General features: G+C 40.9%; 1 protein-coding gene and 1 long non-coding RNA gene across 9 annotated transcripts in view; one reads left to right on the top strand and one right to left on the bottom strand.

Annotated features, from left to right (window-relative positions):
* Positions 1–20,944, bottom strand: part of PDZRN3 (PDZ domain containing ring finger 3) — a 204,537-nt gene that overhangs the window by 11,968 nt on the left and 171,625 nt on the right. The window contains exons 4-5 of the mRNA XM_039481271.1: positions 8,934–9,187; positions 5,066–5,153 (exon numbers count right to left, since the gene is read on the bottom strand). Of these exons, the coding sequence (XP_039337205.1) occupies positions 5,066–5,153; positions 8,934–9,187 (342 nt within the window). The remainder of the gene's footprint in view (positions 1–5,065; positions 5,154–8,933; positions 9,188–20,944) is intronic.
* The window catches only part of LOC120368761, a 193,780-nt gene that overhangs the window by 86,031 nt on the left and 86,805 nt on the right, over positions 1–20,944 (top strand). The gene's annotated exons all lie outside the window — the stretch shown is intronic.

The following is a 20,944-nucleotide window of genomic DNA, read 5'->3' as shown; positions in this document are numbered from 1 at the left end:
TGCAAAAAGGGACTCAGAGCAGGTGTTTAGTACCTGATGGTTTTTTTTTTTTTTTTTTTTACAGATAATTAATTGATAGATTTCCCCATGGGTAATCCCTCTAGCTCTGGGAAGAAGTAGCATAACTTGGATTTCATGTTACTCTAAATGTGATAATTTTGTGTACTTAAAAATAGGAACAGCTGTTTTCTATGTGCCTTTTCTTCAATAAAGTTTTAATGTAATCAAGTTTTGAAAGGTTTTATATGTATAAGTACACAAATCCAAATTCTTTAAAGCAAAGGCTATTAAAGCATATTCAGGGTCAATTTTTTTTAATGCATAGGTTCTGTTACATGAAAAAAAATCATAGTCTGCAAAGCCCAATGATAGTTTGTCCATTTGTATTTGAGAATGAAAAGTCTAGGAATTAATATCGGCATGTAGATTTTTTTGAAAGGGTAACTTAAAACTTGACTCCTTTGACATTCTGCATCTCCTGCCTATCACTTTGGAGTTCCTGTACTGCAAGACAGGCAAATGGCTTTATCCTGCAAGCCCTAATCCTGTTGCAGATGACAAAAGTTTCATGTGCTGGACTGCTCCCAAAGTCCCTGCCATGTGGACATTCTTTTCACTTAGTTTGGTGTTTTATAATAGAACTGGGATGGAGGAATATTTTGGGCTGGATAGATGCTCAGGCGTTGTGGTGATGACCCCTGTAGAAGATCATAGCTACATTATGAAATACATCAGCCACCTACATTGGGAAAGAGGAGCCAATGTATGTGTATGACACCAGGAACAGATCCACAGACGTTAGAAACTGGACAATGGCGGTTTCCACTAGATGCTGTAATGTCAGGAGCAGTGTTCGTAAGATACACATCAGAATTACATTCTATATGTATTGCTGTAATATAACCTTTATAGACATAAGAAAAATGACCTGGATCCTTTGCTTTTGTACATCTGCTAAAAGTGGAATTTGTAGATACGTTTGACGGAAATGTTAGAATACTCTCCATACTCAATACAAAAACTGCTTAAAAGAATGGTTTGCTTAGAGACCAGGGGAGCTCAAAAAGTGTGTTGCTAAAACCTGTATGACATTTATAGCAAGGCCAGAAGAATGATCATGCACTATGATATTATTATACCTCCACACACTTGTAATAATAGATTCAGAATTAGTGGTAAGAGTAAATTAACCTCTATCCTCAAAAGGACATTCATTTGCAACAGTTTATTGAATTGTTTTACAGATGATCTGAAATTATGGCCAGTTTGCACATTTATAAAAACCCCAGACCTTTTCTTAAAAAGGCAAAAATGAGCATTAAACATTCGAAACAAATGGCGAGTGATGACTGAAAGGTTCAGAGATTCAATTTGGATGTCTAGACAAAGCTTGAAATAAATACATTTTTAAAAATGAAGCTTTTTGTATGCTGAGCCTTGAGATACCAAACTAACCGGTCTTCTCCTTTTCTGCCAGTCTCCACAGTGGATAAAACGTGGAGATGGGGAGACATCAAAGCCTTTGTGATGTCAATATCCCTATATATTGTAAGGAGCGTACTGACCACCATGCTGTAGTTTTATTCAGCAGGAGGAAAAAATGTTTGTTGGCTGTCTCTTGAGCTAATAGCACAGGAACTGGTCCCTATGTTTGAGCATGGTGCTTAGGATGGTTCCCCTGCTTTGTGCTGAAGACGATTTCCCATTTGTACCTCAACAAGGGAACTGATCTTCTTTCCCTGTTTCCTTGCTCTATGAGTGGCAAAGAAAAAGATGTTTCATGTGTTGTATTTCTAAGGGTAAAGTACATTTAGTATTATACTTCTTATTTCAGCCCGGGTGCTAAGATTAATTGTTCAGCACGACAGGGCCAGAGAAAGGCATGGTCTTGTCCAGATAAAAGGCAGCATTGGGATCCCCATGCAAAACAACCTGAAGATTGGTCACTCTCCTAGCTAAGCAGATGGCTAGTAGTAAGGCCATTTAAAAGATGACAGAAGCTCTCTAACATTGCTCACATGGGTCCCAAAGGTAATTAGTGCCAGACCTAGTTCCCCCTTCTCCTCCCTGAGTTAGTTTGTTTGTCAGCTGGTCTAAAATGTTTTGCTACCTCTGGATGTGTTCTAATGGAAGAATGTCAAAATATTCATTTAGGTGACTCTGCTCTTTCAGTTTCAACAATCGATCACTTAATCTATTCAGAGTCATTCACAGCCTAAGCGTGTCTACGAGTGTCGGGGTGCTTTAGTGCATCTTTGAATCTAATGCCATGTGCAAAACTGGCTCTTAAGCAGACCAATTCCTAGGAAAAGGAAAGAGATCTTGGTTCAGTTGATCCACCCAGACATTAGACTATAGAAAAGTGTACCATGAACACCCCCTTCCTCGCTGTCTTCATCCACGTCATCCAGAAATGGGTGGATGAAGAGATGCCTCCACGGATCAGTCAACATCACAGTGGCCATGGCCTGGGGGGAGGAATCAGGCACTGCAAAAGAAAGGTCTCTGAGCTGTCAGTGCTGCCCCAATACAAAACAAGAGGAAATGGCTAGGCAACTGGGTATGCACATGCCAATAGCAGACAATCTCTAAGTTGATCTGATCTCAGAGCAAAGCTCCTCCCTCTGGAAGAAAGACGGCTGGGGGAAGGTGCTTTAAATTTAGGATAGAGTAAAACCTACTGTGCACACAGGGACTACAAAATATAGCAGTATGCGTCTGAGCATGCTGCCACCCCTTGTCAAATAGTTCTGGACTGTCTTTGTTTGAAGAGGAGAAACTGAAAGGAGAGGAGGGTATCAAAGCATACTGGATGGGATAACCTCCAGACCTGGTAACCAGTTTTCAAATATGGATTCCTAAATGGACACTAATGCAACTAAAGATCCATTTCAAGCTTTGAAGAGTGGATTTCAGTCATCAAAGTGTCTATCACCAATGGTTAGATATTGGGGGAGGATGTACACCAGGGTAGAGCTTTGTGAGAGGATGGGTATCAGAAATGCATGCCTCTTCATGTTGAGAAACCTCCTGCAAGAGTGGTTCTTGCCTAGCATGAATTGTGCATAAGGGACTCGACTAGGAGACGTGGAAGAACTTGGAAAAGTCAAAGGGCGTCTGTTGTGTTCTCTCTCCCCCCCCCCCCCCACGATATGCTGTCTCAAATAGAAATGTAACTTGGAAGAATTCCTCTCAATCCCTATACTTGAGAATAAAATGCGCATCCTGCTTGGACAAACAGGAAAGTTGGAAAGGGGAATAACATAGCAAACACTGAGAGAACAAGTGTACATACCCTCAGTTCAGAATTTTCTCCTTTGTAGTCCAAGGGAATTAACATACTGACGGAACTTTCTATAGTACCTGTCTGGCAGCTGGGTTGACTTGGTCTGAATAAACATTTAATTCATGACATCCCAAGGAAATCATGCAGTGATATATTGCTTCTCTTTCAACCTGAAATTAATTCTGTCTGGGTCTCTTTGCAAATTTGAATGTATTTGCTAACTTAAAATGAAATATTAATTCCATATTTTTTTCAGCAAGATCCTGGTGAAAGAACTGTTAAAGAAATCATTTTGTTTATTTACTTTTACTGAATTGAACACATAATAGTTAAATTTGGACCATGAATCAATTTTTGAGAGAAACCTTAGGAGCCCAAAATGGGTGCACAATTTTGGTGTCTTTTTGAATGATTCCAGCAAAAACTATACCCTGTAGACATTTACAGAAGAATGTTGCCAACCTGTGTGTTTCACTGGTTTGACCTTGTTTACTTGTTACAAGTCAATAACTAGACAGTTATAGGTCATAAAAGTTTAGACAAGGAGCTCTGATTGAAATTCAGAGCACATTTTATAGACATAAAAGCCCACAAGGGTGACTAGATGGTTTTCTTGCTTTAGATATTCCCTCTATAGTCAACAAAACAAGTGCCTTTGTGGTCTGTTAAAGCACATCTATCAATAGGCAAACAAAAAAGCAACTAGCTAGTCGAGTCTTTGTTATAGCACATTGACTCTTCCATTGATCTTAGTCTCCAAGAATCTTGGACAAGAATCTTTAGTGATTTTTAAGAAATCCTATTAGGCCACAGAGATGTTTCTAATGTTCAGCTGCTTGTGTTACTGAGTTGATCACCTTTTGCCACCAAGTACTATATCAATGTCAAAATTATTAATGTCGGGGTTTAAGCCACATTAACAACTGGCTTCTGAAGTGCACATGTTTAAACAATTTTCAGCTCAACTGGTTGATCTTCTAATGAAAGCAATATAATTTATTCACAATATTAGATTTCTTAAGTCACTATTTTGAAAAGACAGTTGCAGAAAATGATAATGTGCTCAACATTTTCCCTTAAAACTGAAATCCATATTGTATAAAAGATACTGTACAGAGACATTGTAACAACAAAAACCTGGACAGCTGCTGATGAAATCACTGATATCTTGATTCTTGTCTGATTTCTATTTGAATTTGTATACAGAGACCAATTACAGCCAGACCTGTAGCATTTAGTCATCTTGTGGTCAGGTCCTTAGAGGCCAGTTCTCAGGGGGAACCCTGCCTGCAGGCCTGGGACTCAGCAGCTCCCCACACAGCCAATCCGGCCCTTGCCCTGGCTGGCTCCAGCCTCTCCTCGAAATGGCTTCTCTCCTCTCCTGAACTCCCCGGGATGGGCATCTCCACTCCCTATTGGTTGCTGGGCAGACTCTGAGTTTGCCTGGGCTCCTCCTCCCTGAGCTGCCAGCAGACAGAGCTCCAGGAATCTATGTAATCTCCTTGGGGGTTACATACATATGGCCAGATCCTCAGGTATGGAATAATTTCCCTTTACACCAGCTGAGGATCTAGCTCATGATTACATGACATAGTTGTATAAGCTTTAATTTTTGACACCTACAGAGTATTTGGAGAGAAATATACTTATGCATAATTATTAAAGATGTCTTTTGACTACATGTGTAATTGTAGTCTAATGCTACATAAGAAGACCGTGACACATGACAATATATAAAACCTTTTGAATTTTAAATTTTTGTTAATAGTTATTAAATACCTCTAATTCTAACTCGTCTCTGTCCATTTCTTGATGAATGCCTCCCATGTAGTCACTCGGGTCATAGTATTCATGCACCGATGAATGACTGGAAAAATAAAGTATGTTTTAGGATAACATGCCCTGCTCTAATTAGCATATTAATCCATCCCAGTCTCCTGGCAGGTCATCACTAACATGACAGACTTACAATCAGACCAACAAGTATGGAGTAGAGTGCACTGTTTATAATAATAAATACACCAAGTGAAAACTATACAGATATAAAAACTGCACTGCACCTCAAATATGATGAATATAAACACAGAAGTAAAAGACCCCTCTAATGTTTTATATTGTAAATTTAAAATTTGTGACCTTTCCACCCAGAACGCAAAGCCAATTCCATAAAACAAAAAGGAGTTGGTGAGGTGAGAAGTGGGCCGCATGGTGGACTGGTAAAACTAGGACAAAACTGTAAGATAAATGAAACGATCACTCTGCTAGTAGATGGGCAGAATGTTGCATGTATAGATGATTCTTTAGAATTTCCGAATAAAGACCTGGGGCTGCAAAGTGCTACGTTTTTCAGAAAAGATCTTATAGTGCACATATACTTCACATCTGAGTAGCACCTTTCATCAAAGAATGTCCAAGTGCTTTGGATATATTAAGACATGCAATATCTCTCAGGGGTGCACTTTATACATGGGGATACGGAGGCACAAAGAGGTTTACCCAAAGAGGTCAGAGTGAATCTAGCTGAAAAGGGATTAGAAGCGTGCAGTTTGAGGAAAAGATGTAATATATATGAGATTATGGAGATCAGAACTTTGACAATTTTGCACAAGAATAGCTTGAGTGTGAAAGGTTAGCACAAAGGGAGAGATCAACTGGATACAGCCAAGAATACCGGAGGCTCTCACAGTTTTGCAAATGCAGTTTGGCTCTTGCCTGCAACACCCCTACTGTTTCTTCTCCTGGTTTCTACTAAGCAGATACTTCCAATTGTTCTCAGCTGTGTGATTACTGCTGTTTTGTGATATGGACAAATGTTCTTCAGGGAGTATGAAGAGAATGCTAGGCTTGTTTTTATTTATAAACTGAGTTGGATTGCAGCCCATGTAGGCAGAGGTGAAACTACTTTTGCCATCTTAGTTAATATTTGTACTTTTCTTTAAAGATGTAAAGTACTATCAAATTGCTAAGGATTATTATAATCATTATCTAGTCCTCAGATATTTAGGATTAAAACAATAGGCTATTAGTGATTGGCAATTGAAACACAATGAGGTGTATTTAATGATTAGCAATTTAAACACACTCCACTCTCTTTAAATTGCCAATCATTATTGGCATGTTGTTTTTAAATTCCAGCTCCCCTCAGACAGCTGCACTACTTGCACTTTTGGGATTTTCAGAAGTATAATGCTTTGGTGATCGCCAATGAATATGCAGCAACTTTATTTACTTCTAAGATTGAAGTGAACTCCATTTGATTCCTTGTTAACTAGATGCATGTTCTGTGTAAGTGAGAGCCCATTTAAAGAACAGTATCTGCTGTTTTTCTGAAATGTCTGGGTTGTTCTTCAAGGGTCACACTGATTTCAGTGGACATTGAAACAGGCAGCAAGATAAGTTAAACATAAAGGATCATTTTTACACTTATTGTACCAGGAAAAAAAGCACGAAAACCATTGGCATCTGCAAAACTCTTCATTTGCATGCACAGTTGGGTTAGTGGGGTATTTAAATACCTCTTTGCATGCACAAGCCCTTTTAAATCTGAATATGAGTTTTGCATGCACAGTTGTTCAGATGCAGCTCAACACCAGGCCACTGAAGATGTCCAGAGTTCTTATCAATATCTCATGTGGGAGTGGCAGTGTTAGCCCTGATCTACACTGGGGGGGAGCTCGATCTAAGTTATGCAACTTCAGCTACATGAATAACGTTGCTGAAGTCAATGTATTTAGATCGACTTACTGTGGTATCTTCACCGCAGTGAGTCGATTGCTACCACTCCCTGGTTGACTCTGCCTGTGCCTCTCGCCGAGCTGGAGTACAGGAGTCGAGGAGAGAGCGCTCGGGAATCGATTTATTGCGTCTAGTCTAAATGCGATAAATCGATCCCCGCTGGATCGATCTCTCCCCGCCAATCTGGCGGGTAGTGTAGACATACTCTTAGGATCAATCTTACTTGTGGGCCTGTTATGCATGAATGTTGTAACCTAAATGACTTCTCTCATGAATTCTTCTTCTTTACCATGTTTATGGTGTAGTAGTTGCATCATAGTGCTTGGCCTAGCAGCTGGGAATCCAGGCAGATGTCTCCTCAGAGACTGCAATGGCATTAACATCAACCCCATGGGTATATTTCTATGGACTGTAATGTAACTTAGCGAAGAAGAAGAGCATCCCCTCCAGAATGCTCTAAGCTTCACTGCCAGTTGACTGCCAGAGAGGCTGAAAACTAGCCCTCGGTGCAGCATTAAAATGTGGGCTGGGAACCAGGAGGCAATGCAATGACTTTCTAATTGAACCCCCCTTTCAAATAGTTAATAGACAAAAATGCCCAACAGTGAAACACTGGGAACTCCATGCACTTAGAGACACACGACCAATTTCAGGCTCACGCTGTGCAGGCTCACATGCCACAAAACACAAAAGGAGTAGCACAGCATTGATGTCCATTCCTGCTCTAGGTTTCTCCTCTACAGCAACTTTCTGAAAGGAGTCTGGGAGGACACAATGGGATTTTTCTTATGTTTATGCTCACAGCCTGCCTGGCCTTGCTCAGACCTGGTCTACACTAGGAACTTGCGTTAGTATAACTACGTGCTCAGGGGTATGGAAAATCTGTAGTTATTCTGACCTAACCCCTGTGCAGACAGCACTATGTTGACAGGCGGGCGTCTCCTGTCAACATAGTGCTTAGGGTGACCAGACTGCAAATGTGAAAAATCGGGACGGGGCTGGGGGGGGGGGGTAATAGGAGCCTATATAAGAAAAAGACCCCAAAATCGGGACATCTGGTCACCCTAACAGAGCTACCGCCTCTTGGGGAGGTGGAGTACCTATACTGACAGGAGAAGCTCTTCCGTTGGCGTACGTAGCTACCGCAATGCAGCTGTGCCATTGCAGCACTTTAAGTGTAGACAAGCCCTATGTTTTCTGTTCATCTCTCTCCATGGACTCTTATACTGCACAGGCAGAATAAGGGTGCACATTAACACCACATGCTATGAACTAACTAGAATTTGGTCCATAATGCACAGCAGTTGACATCTTTAGAAGGTTTTGTATCTTCTTCTGTGCCTCACAGAGGCAAATGTGAAGTGAGTGGAGACAATTAGCATGGATTCTATGGGGAACTGTTTCCCCTTCAAACAATGTCTGTGGGGTGTGGTGCATGTGTGTCTGAGGATAATTATAGTTTTTTATTTGTAAGTACAAAAGCATCAAACTACCATTAACAATAATTACATTTTGATTCTAAAACATCCTTGACAGCACTGGTAAGTAATTTCAGTCCTAGAATATAATTTATGTGAGTAACATTGCTGCAGGGTTATAATAAAGTAATTAATACACCGGAACAGAATGCAGCTGCTCTTAGCAGTATGCAATTTATGGCAGCCATAAAAAATAAAGTTAAAACATAAGCAACCCAAAGAGGTAGTGAGGGGAATTACAAGCAACATTAGCCTTTTCCTTTAAAACAACTACAAACAAAAAAGATTTATAGGGCTTGATTGTGAACTCAGCGGGACTACTCATGTGAGTAACTGCTCACCAGTGTATGTGAAGCGTTCAAAATCTTGCCCTTAGTGTGGTAAGTTAAGAAACACAGTGGTTTTCTAGTGCTTTACAAAAAACTGCTACTTACTCCTCAGGTAAGAGGTATGGATCTAGAACTGAGACTGGTGGAGGAGGGGATCCCATCTTGGTTAGAGCCATGATGTGTTCAAAGGTTATATCGGTCTGGGTGCCCATATCTACCAGATGAGACTCATGTGAAGGACTGAAGATCTTAGTGCGTGGGGTTCTCCTCAGGACCTGCACAACGATGGGCTCTTTGGCTGTTTTGAATGCTTCCACTGCCTGGTCATGCGTTGCTTTAGATAAATCTTTTCCATTTACCTGTGGAAAGAGTGAACAGGAAACAATTAGAAAAGAACAGGAGATAACTTCCACCCTTTGTTTGCTTATTCATGTAAAATGCCCGTGAAAAGTCCGCTCTCCATCTTGACGCCTCATCTTTTTTACAAAAATATTTGTCCAACAGCTTAGATACTATGGTGAGAGTTGCGGAGCAAAACATTGAAATACAGAAGTGACAGGCTCTTAGGGTCATGGACTTGTCTAAACAATGTGGTTTACTTAACTGCCTGGGACCTTCAGAGTGCTATGTAAGTGATAATTAGTAACGGAAAACAAGAGCTAGAGGACTAAGGGCACAGATGATGTGGGTTATGGAGCCTTTCCCCTCAAGGGAGGAAGGATGGTCCTGTGGTAAAGAGACTGTGCTGAAATTCAGCAGATGTGGGTTCAATTCCTGGTTGTGCTACAAAGTATTTGTGTGCCCTGGGGCATGTGACTTCAGAGCCAGGTTTTCAAAAATATGCAGCCTATTGGCTGATAAACTCTTAAGAAAAAATCTGACCCTAATGTCTCAGCCTCACTGAGTGTCTGGCCTGAGTTTGGTGTCTGGAACTGTGGAACACTTCTGTACACTTGCAGGAGTGTAGGGCAGATAGATTTATTAGTGTGCATGAGGTGTTCAGTTACGATGGGGAACATGTGACTACTCTAGTAAGGCAGGTCACCAGCTTCGATTTGGATCAAGCTGACAGTGGCCAAAAGTGGCACTCATTGGATGACTATTCAGTGATCTATGTGAAATGTTCCCAGTTATTTATCTGTAATAGGCATCAACAGCTCATCATAATTGGTGCCCAAATGGTAGGCAAACCTTGGGGGTCAAGAGGCAGACAGCAGGGGGAAGTTTGCAAAGCCACTGGCCAGGTTTTATTAGTTTTATTTCTCTAGTGGAGAGGACTTCACTTCCCTCTGCTGCCATCTGGCACCTTCCAGGAGCTCTACATTCACTTTAACTTTGAAATGCTAGAAGAGTGGCAGTGGTTGATGTCTTCATTCACTGTGTGATCTGTCTGAGACAGATAACATAATGAATGAAGACATCAACCACTGCCACTTGCAGTGTTGCCACCTCTTGTGAGTTTTCTGTGGGTCTCATAATATTTGGTGGTTTTCTTAAAGCTCCAGCTGCTGGAAGCAAGAAATTATATGAGCATCTCAGCATCCATTTAAAAACACAGTGTAAATTTCTACCCCTAGTGGCTGTACAGAAAAGCTTGGCAACGTGAAGTGAGTGTAGCCTAAAGACCCAGAAACCAGGAAACAAAGAAAAGGAACCGCAAAGTTCTATCCATTATTAAAGGTGTTATTTTAAGCCAATCTCATGATATTTGGGGGCATGAGTCATAACTTTTGAACGCTTGGAGCTGGGCCCTTGTTTTTGCTTGTTGTGTGTATACACGAAATGCTATAAGCAGCACTGCATAAATAACCATCCCTATGTGTGACTTTCTCTTTCCTTTCACCATACACAAGCATTTTGTATATGTTGACATTTACCTTTCACATGTCTCTCTGCCTATAATACAAAACCAGTACAAGTTCATTACAGTTTCCAAATGCAGAAGCTGAGCACCCTGATCTCAGTTTGCCAGAGGGGGTGGTGTAGAATGCTACTCATATGGACAAGAAGCACAGCCGCACCATTCCCACCATCAGACAACTCCACTGCCTACCTACCTAATTCAAGGACTCTGTTCACAAGTGTCCTCGATAGATTTTCTCCTGCCCCCTAATGGTGACTTTCTCCATCTCTTAACGTCGTTGGTACAAGAGTGGGCTTCACTGCAGACTGGAAATATCTTCCTGTTTTTCTCTACTATTTTGGGATACAGTTTGCATTAAAGGCTCTGTGCAAAATGTTGTATTTATACAGTTATTTTCATTCGCCAGGTAGCAACAGGTCCCATATTCTGCTTTTTATTTCAGCTGTAAGATTTCACTAGGTTAAACATTTGAGCAAGACACAAAGTGGCGCCCTGTTTACTTCTTACAGATTAGAAATCCCTCAGCACTTGTCCAAGCAGAACAAGATATTGATCCTCTGGCTGTTTTTTTAGTTTCTTTCAAAATCATTTAATCATATTACTGTACTACAAAACTATTGGGACAAGACCTCTGAATAAGCAATTTTGCATCAGTATCTTGTAAATAACTTTTCAGATAAAACATTGTAATGGTGCCCTAACATTGTAATACAGACAAAGGGTATGTCTATACTGCACTCAGAGCACTTGTAGACATACCTGAGCTAGCTGGGATCTAGCTAGCTTGAATAACCGTATCAGTGGCGCTGTGGCAGCATGGACTTTGCAAGCACATCCAGGACTATGAGTATGTTCTTCAATGATTACCCATGCTGCCGCGGCTTCATTGCTTATTGCTGTTCAAGCTAACTAGACCAAAGCTAGTTTGGGTATGTCTACATGCCCTGCAGTCACACCTCTGGTTACAGAGCATACATATCCTAAAGTACCACTGTGATGATGGATAGAGAGATTAGATGAGTACTGAAAGATTTCCCGGACTCCCTGTCCCCAAAAGAGCCAATTTTAAAAATAGAATGTCTGACCATGGAGCCTATTCTAAAAATCTTCCATCCCAATACACTTCATTTTTTACATCCCCTCGATTGGTGGATACTCATCTTAGAGAAAGAACTGTATTGCTAATTGACCATTCACATCTTTCCACCTAAATCCTTTGAAAGAGCTAGTCTGAAATGTGGTGGTCACACACGTTAGGAGCATCACACTGTAATTTAACAGCTCTGCTCAGATCAAAATTAGCTTTTCTGTGAACCCTCTGAATTGCTGCAGTGGCATCTCTCTCATGGGCTTCTCTCTCATATTGACTGATGAGCTCTTCTACAAAATTTGGGACCGCTTGTGATTCAGCAGCCAAATGTTCCATGAGCAATGACCATGACCAACCTACTTCACAACCCTTCCAGTCAACGTGTGTGTGTGTGTGAGAGAGAATTCTGTCTTAAACAGCTATTACTTTACTCCACAAATAGTTCCATTGAAGCAAATGGACTACTTATAGATAAGGCTACGATTTTTTCACAGAAGTCGTGGAAGTCATGGACCGGCCGGCAGGGACCCCCGGAGCGCCTAGCTGATGGGCAGCAGTGGGGGGACCCTTCGGAGCGCCTGGCTGCCATGGCCAGTGGGGAGAACCCCCGAGCTCCAGGCCACTGCAGGGACCCCTGGAGCTCCTGATTGCTGGGAGCGGCGAGGGGAGCCTTGGAGCTCTTGGCTGCCATAGGCATTGGGGGGACCCCAGAGCTCCGGGGTGGTGAGGGTTCCCACACTAGCCACTGCAGGCAGTGTGGGGACCCCACAGCTGAGCTCCCCATTTTGTCATGGATATTTTTAGTAAAAGTCACAAACAGGTCATGGGCTTCCGTGAATTTTTCTTTATTGCCCGTGACCTGTCTGTGACTTTTACTAAAAATATCTGTGACAGTGACAAAATCTTAGCCTTACTTATAGAGTAAGGTGCAACTCCACGTGACAATGATATCTGGGTTTGGTCCGTAGTTAAATATATTGCCTATAGCAAAAAGCAATAAAGAGCAGGTTAGTCAGTGCACAGACCTGTTCCTTTTGAGTTACCTTGTGCACATACTTATTACACTGTCATCTTAGGCTCATCATGGAGAAACTTGGAAAGGTGATGACTCCAGATTTTTGATCAGCCAGCTGAGAATGGGAGCATTTGTTATGTGCTAGCATTACATTTGCATTATATTAACAGTTGCACTGACTGCAATTGCTCAAAGTAATGAAAGGCATGTAAAGTTTGGCCTGGTCAAATTAAACATCATTAACTTACACAGCTGAGAAGATTACTTTAAAATAATTTGTACAGCTGTAAAATTAAGTCCAATGTAATGTTTTCTGTTTAAAGAGGAAATGCTGATTAGGTTCCTGCTTTTATTATTTACTCTAAATTAAATGTTGCAGATGTTTATTGTGTAAGGCCTAAAATTGATTTTTTTTAATAATTTGTGTACAATTAAGGTAAATAAGCAATCAAAATTAAAACCAACCACAAGTTATATCAAATATTTCATTTTACAGCTCTGGCCTGAAATCAGTGTTAGGCAGGCAAACTTTACATGATCCACTTTCCACAACTTAATATTATAAAAGCTAGTAAAACTGTCCAACTAGTGCTAGCTGGATCAATCCTTCTGTGATCAGTTTTTTCGCAAGTAATATAGCTAATTCTTTTATGTTAAATATGTTAGCTAGAGGCTTTGCATTTCTAGTTTGCTGCATAACTTATTTCAACAAAACATAAGGTCAGTTTCTCACCTGAATCTTAACTCTTTGTACTCTCATGAATAATTACTAGGGAGATAAGTAAGACATCACAAAGTTTGACATCAGATGGGGAACAGGCAGTAGGAGTGGATCAAAGATCTTTGGAAAAAAAATATTTTCATTCTAGTTGCAGCAGAACAACTTCTAACTGCAACATCTTGCTAAATGTTCTACAGGGTGACTGTGAGTAAAAATTAAATGAAGAAGGGTTGCATAAGAGAGCAGCAAGATGTCCAGTCAGATGCAGGGGATATTTGTAGGAAAAGCCAGTTAAGGCAGGGAAGATTTGCTGATGGAAAGATTTTGCTGTCAGAATGATTCATCCCAGATTCTGGAATCTATAACTTCCAGCTGCCAAGTTTCTTTACACAGCTGGCTCACAAATCAGAATTAGACAAATAAACAAAACAACCCCCCCAAACACCAATAACAAAACCCAACCCAAAGGTTGACGTTTACAAAGCTTACTAAGGGATTTAGACACACAGTTCCCATTTAAGTTGAGGCTTGAGTACGTAAATCACCTCATCAGATTTGCAAATCATAGCCAAGTGTTACAGACAAAAAGGACTGCTTAATGATAATTCTTTGGCTAATGAATGATTTACAAGTGGACTGTGTCTCTGAGGAACATATTTTTTATGTTAGTAGTTTGATAAGGTACTAATGACTACAACAAAATAAAAGATGTAATGAAATGTATTATTTTTATGACACTTTAAAAATTCAATTAGTTCAATGCAAAATGGGATTTTAGTCTTTGGAAATGGGTAGTTGCAGGAAAGATGTGATTTATGGCAACACAGGTAATTTATACTAGGTAGGTAATTCTGCAGCTAGTAACTACTCAACCTACACATCTGTGTGTCCTCCTAAGTAACCAATGGATGGAGAAAGCCTTGTTAGATGTCTTCTTTTCACAGTGAAACCTCTTTAAAGATAAGAGACTAATTGTGGTTACTCAGTAGATTGTCCTGTTCACACACATAGTGCCAATATATGTATTTTTAGAAATATGCTTCTCTTCCTAAGTATGAGTAAATACATTTCAACACTTGAAAATACCTTTTTGATGAACATGCTGTTTGGGATCATGGACCAGACTCTATTCTTAGTTGCTCTGGATTGACATTAGTTTAACTCTACTGAATCATAGAATATCAGGGTTGGACGGGACCTCAGGAGGTCATCTAGTCCAACCCCCTGCTCAAAGCAGGACCAATCCCCAGACAGGTTTTTGCCCCAGATCCCTAAATGCCCCCCCTTCCCACAACCCTGGGTTTAGCAGGCCAATGCTCAAACCACTGAGCTATCCCTCCCCCACAAATGTCAGGGAATTATTTCAGATTTACACTAGTGTTGCTGAGATCAGATTCTGATTCCATATCCTTAAAATGAAGGCCCACAGAATACTGTTATTTGGGAATGAAATATTAAAATGAGCAGAATGGCTACTTCCTCCAGGAAGCAATAAACTTTGGTTAGTAAGTATGGATATGATCAATGGGGTAATGTAAATCACTGGTCAGTGTGTTTTACATGTTCCCATCTGTGCCTGATCCACAAAGGATGTGAGTTTGTTAAACTCCCTGTTACAGAAGCTGGTTCTTTAGCTTAAAGTGTAGAGAATCATTCTCTTAGCTCTGAACGTCACTAGTTTGAGTCTCAGAGTTGGCCAAGACTGTATCCATCTCGATAGTTCAGTAGAGGAGCTGTGTTAATAGGAAAACTTCCAATGGTGTGGGTGTGTGCAGCTTTGCTGATATCAATTGGAGACCTGTTTTTGGAATGATGGGATAATATGGATGAAGTGATTTATAGTAGCTAGTCTCTGTGGAGACACTCATCCCAGTATCTATGCATAATAGATACATTCAAGGCATCTTGTTTTCCTCTTGTCTATTAGGATGTAAACTCTATATGTATTTAACAAATTTACAAACAAATGTGTAGTAGAAGTCTTTTAAGACGGTTTTCTTGTGAAATGTGATTACAGTGGTGACTCAGTAAATACTTTGTAAATAATTCTGGTGAGCTAGTTAATATTTCCTCCGGCTTTTATTGTGGAGTAAAACTAAAATCAATGGAAACATAAATTTAAAATGTGGTTTAACTCTACGATAGTAATAAGTGGCCATATTATGTTATTGATTTTAAGCAGACCTCTTCATTAATTTTAACGGGGAGCTCTTAAAAACTGAAGGGACCATATGGACTATTTTCTAGAAAATTCATTTGAAAAAAGTAGATGGTGTAGGCCTAATTTGCAAATGTGGGCACTCAAAGAGGACTTCGAAACACTCAGACGTTTGAAACGCAGGTTGGCACTTAGTGACTAAACTTACCATTTCAGTGCCTACGTGCTGATTTGAGAACCCAAGTGCAGGAGTTGAACATCCTGGCCCAGTTCTTTGATCCACGCTAAAGCTTCTTCGCATTACTCCACTGATGCAAAGCACTCCTAAAGCCAGTGTAGCTAGCCATGGGATCAACACTCCACTGTAGATTTTGGCTTGGGCAGAGTCGTTAAGGGCTAGAGGCAGGGCTGAACCCTGGTCATCCAGAGCTTTGGCCCCTCTGCCCCAGCTGCAGCCAAAGATTGAGGCCTATAAATTTGTATAAATCTTTCCTGACAACACTTATTGCTGGAACAGGAATTAATTCGGGGAAATCTTATGGCCTGTATCATACAGGAGATCAGACAATTTGGTCACAGTGGTCTCTGGCAGCCTTTTAGTTGATGAACTGCGCAAGCTGCAGTTGCTGCTTTTTAATCTTCAATATTGGGGCTGTTTTGTGTCTATCAGAATCTGACAAGCAATTAAACCAGGCTATTGTAGATACTCATCTCTTGCCCAGTCTGATTAATGTAGTTATCTGTGAGAGAGCACTGGAGTATCCTTTTACATTAGCATTATTTCAGTTCCATTTTCTTTTTCAACTGGGGGAAAAATTTGCTCCTAGGTTGAAAATCTGGCGGGCAGGGCCAAGGGCTTTCCCTACATAAGCGGCGTCCCAAGTTTGGGAAACACTGCTCTAGACCAGTGGTCCCCAAACTGGAAGACATGGAACAATGTTCAGGCGGGGCCCGGGCCAGCCCCCATGGGGGGCAGGAAGGCAGCGCCACCTAGCTCTGCCCCTAGCTGCAGCTCTGCTCCACCCCCAGCTCTGCCCTCATTCCCTCCCTAGCTCCTGCCTCATCCCCAGTTCCACCTCCAGCTCTGCTGCTGAGCCAACTGTGCAGTAATGGAGGGGGGCGTGGACAGATTCCATTACAGGTGGCGGGGGCGTGACAGGAAAAGTTTGGGCATCACAGTTCTAGACACTTATCTACACAGGAAAATTGCTCTATGTTAGACAATGACCTTGAGGACTCTCATTAACTGGCACAATGTTAAACACAACTGAGCACTCAGCAGAGATAGACCATTGTGTTTAACGTTTCAGTAGTTAAAAGTTGTGTTCTAACATGATGCAGTTTCCACTGTAGGGGAATGAAAAGGGCAATGCTGCAAAACAGGCACTTAGAAATTAATCGTGAATTTTAAAAACTTTCTTTAACAAATGCTTCAAGACACCTTTTTTTCCTCATTATGGATCTACCGCAGTACCTGAGGTGCAAGGAGTCTATTATTTGTAATGCCATAGCACTTAGGAGCTCTAGTTGTGAACCTAGTCCCTTTTACACTAATTGCTGTACAAACACACAATAAAAAAAGAGTCCCTGCCCCAAAGAACTTGCAGTCTAAGGGGCAAGCTTTCATTATTCTTAATTGATCTGCTTAGAAAGAACGGCAGGTCAAGCCTTCGGGAATATACTACTGTTAGCTAGAGACACCGGTACAGGAAGAGTTCCAAATCTGAACGGTATGGTACATCGATGGCTAGTTCAAGGTCAGCACATCAGGGGTATTTTCAGTAACTCTTAAAAATGTTTAAAAAACCTGCTTGTTCTTCATATAATGAAAATTGCCACACTCAGGTCTGCAGATGGCTAGCTCAACCATTTGCTCAAGCTTTCTTCTGTAGGAGGGTAGCAGGTGTTGGTATTTTATTCCTATGATTCCTAGCAGTGTAAACAAAGATCATGAAATGTTCGAGAGGAACGTATTTGCACTGATATCAAGAGCTTGCTTTTTTGGTTTCCCTATGAAATTAAGGCTCTCAGCTAAGCTTACGTCCTTCCTAAACTACATCAGATAACAATACAACATTTGTATTGATCTAATCTGAATGGAAAACAGTCACAACAGACAAATGTCACTATTTCCAATTATTGTAAAGGTGGTAAACAGATTTGTTAGGCTACAGTTTAAATAAGATGAATATAACTACATTTACTTTCTGCTGTATAAATATACATTTTATTTGTAGTGTTTGTAAACTGTATGCAGCAAAATTCTTATTTATAAATGAGTACATCTGAAATAACATGGAAGAAAATCCATATACACAAATGCTTTATTAGCTGGCCAACATTTACAAATATGCATAGTTCCTTAAGAAACTTGCTTGCCAGGTAACAGAGATAAAGGACCTTTTCATGGCAAAAAGATGGATAGATTAACTTGACTAAAACATGCAATTGCTTAAATTCTGGATTTTTTTTTTGTACTTTATGTACTGGAAATATATTAGGTACGGAAACAGCTACAATTAAATTAGTGGGAAGAGTGGGCCTCAATGAAATCTCTGATGGAGCTAGACAATATGAATAGTAACATGACACAGAGACATATCATTATGTGAAGCTTGAATCTAGAACACACACTAAACTAGAACTGTGGTAGGGTGACTAAGTAACCAGGAAAAGTTTGTATGTTTTTTACTGAATTTTCTGATATTGTCCAATATAATTAAGTTACAGTCTACACTGGACTGTTGGAGCTATGATGGTATGCTACAAAGCACTGGTGGGCAATCTGCAGGCTTCATGAGGCCCATCAGGGTAGTCTGATTGCAGGCCGTGAGACATTTTGCTGACGTTGACTGTCCGCAGGCATGGATCCCTGCAGCTCCCAGTGGCCACCCAGGGCATTCCCGGCCAATGAGAGCTGCGGGAAGTGGTGGCCAGCATGTCCCTGCGGCCCGCACCACTTCCCACAGCTCCCATTGGCCAGGAATGGTGAGCCGCGGCCACTGGGAGCTGCCGGGGGCCGTGCCTGCAGATGGTCAACGTCAGCAAAATGTCTCACAGGTCGCAATCAAATTACCCTGATGGGCGGCAGGTTACCCACCACTGCTATAAAGGGAAAGATGTAAGGTTACATTGTAAAGGCAAAATGAAATTTGTAAGTACTCACGGTACAATCCTTTATAGGAAGTCTGCTTTTCTTTCTTTCTTTTTTTTTTTTAAAGGGGTTGGAGATACAGTGGTAGTTTGGGCCTGTTCCAACATCTATTCAATGGACCTTGGTTCAGGCCCTGACTGAGACAAATAGGTACATACAATAAGGGAAAAAACAAGTCAAGATGTTATGAAGGAAAGTGAGCCATCAGCATGCAATAGACACGGGCAGAGTCTGACAATGGGAAACCAGGTAAGGGATATGAAATGACACAATAGTCCATTAAGTGAGACATGATATATGTTTTTAATCCAGAAAAGGGAAGAAAGATGATAAAATAAGGCAAACAAAGTGGGGGGGGGGGGAAGAGGCCAAGACACACATCCAGATGGAAAGTCTCTTGAACCAAGTGAGTGGAAATGATGTGGTAAACTGACATCTCAGACATGTGGCTTTCATTAATTTTTCTTCCCAAGAAATAGAGTAAAGGAAATAGAAGTGAATAGGGAATGTGAACTTGAATTGGTATAATATGATGATCTGTGAAGATATTTATGATGCCTATTAAAAAGGTGACGGGACTTGGGTAGTACAAGAGAGAGAGAAGGAAATAATGTCCACCCTGTCTCAGTGTGGCCTTGGTAAGTCCCAAATGGTTCCAAATCTACTGTCCACTGAAGCTTTCGTTTGCTTCAGTGGTGGATGGACAGAAGATGTGGGAAAATGGATGGGTGAGAGACAAAACAAAGAGAAAAGGAAGGAGTCTGATACAAAGGAGGGGAAGTTGGGGAAGATGTTGATAGCTTTAATAATTTGTAAAGAATTTGCAACATGTGGACAGAGCTTCTGTCATGATCTTGTGGAGTTTCAGATGAGTAAAGCTCAAATCACTCACCACACAAAAGGCTAGTTTCCTCCAGGACACATTTGACTTCCCCCAGAAACTCCATAATATTAACAACCTCTCTCAGAACATCATCCTTGCCACCATGGATACCATATACACCAACATCCCTCACCATGACATCCTCACTGCCTGCCTCAAATATCTACAAGACAATGGACGACACTCAGATATCCTCCCCAAACACGTGGCCAAACTCATCCATTTCATCCTCACTCATAATAGCTTTGCATTTAACAACAAACACTTAGTCCAAACCATGGGAACAGCCATGGGGGTACCAGGATGGCTCCCAATATGCCAACCTTTTCTTGGGCTGACCTGAGGAAGAATTTCTGGAAAAAATGTACCATGAAACCAATGATATACCTGAGCTACATCCCTGATAGGTCACTGGACAGACGACCTAAACTCCCTCAGACATTTCCAGCACAACTTAAACAACCACCACTCATCCATCATACTCTCTCTAGAACACTCCCACCCTCCCTGGATGCCACAATCAGTTTCAGCAACAAACTCCTACAGACAACTATATACACGATCACCACACTTATCTTCGCAAATCCAGTAACCACCCTAAACACACCAAGAAAAATGTGATTTATAGCCAGGCATTCAGATACCACAGAATATGCTCTGAGGAGAAAGTCCGGGATACACACCTTAACATACTTAAAATCATCTTCACCCAACAAGGACACTCCACCAGAAAAGTATATTTATTGCACTAAGGAACAAGCCACCCAACCCCCCAAGAAAACAATGGAACCCATATTGGCTATCATCAAACAATTACAACTGAGACCATTTAATTTTAAGTTGGCAGTTAACACTTCTGCAGTCATGGGCCAAAAAAAATGGGGGTTGGTGGATTACAAATTGTTATAAACCATAAACCCAGTGTATTAAATCTAGTTATGAATTTAAGTTCCCAGGCTCATCTTTCAAGATGATGTTCAGGTTTCCTTTGAGGTTGAGGACTGAGAGGTCAGATATGGCATGATCATTCCGTGAAAAGTGTTCATCCACAGGTGATATGGTATTTTTATCTTTTATCATTTTTCTGTGTGAGTTCATTCAAGAGTGTAGTGATTGTCTTGTTTTACCCATGGAGTTGTTACTGGGCCATCTGATGCACTAGATGGAGGTACACAATGTGTTGTGTAGTGCCTATTGATCTTGAAAGGTGTGTTGTGGGGGGTATTGATCA

The sequence above is a fragment of the Mauremys reevesii genome, linkage group 7 (genome assembly GCF_016161935.1).
Source record: "Mauremys reevesii isolate NIE-2019 linkage group 7, ASM1616193v1, whole genome shotgun sequence".
Classification (NCBI taxonomy): Eukaryota; Metazoa; Chordata; order Testudines; family Geoemydidae; genus Mauremys; species Mauremys reevesii.
Note: the sequence above shows the minus strand (reverse complement) of the source record. Positions and strands in the feature narration are given on the sequence as shown.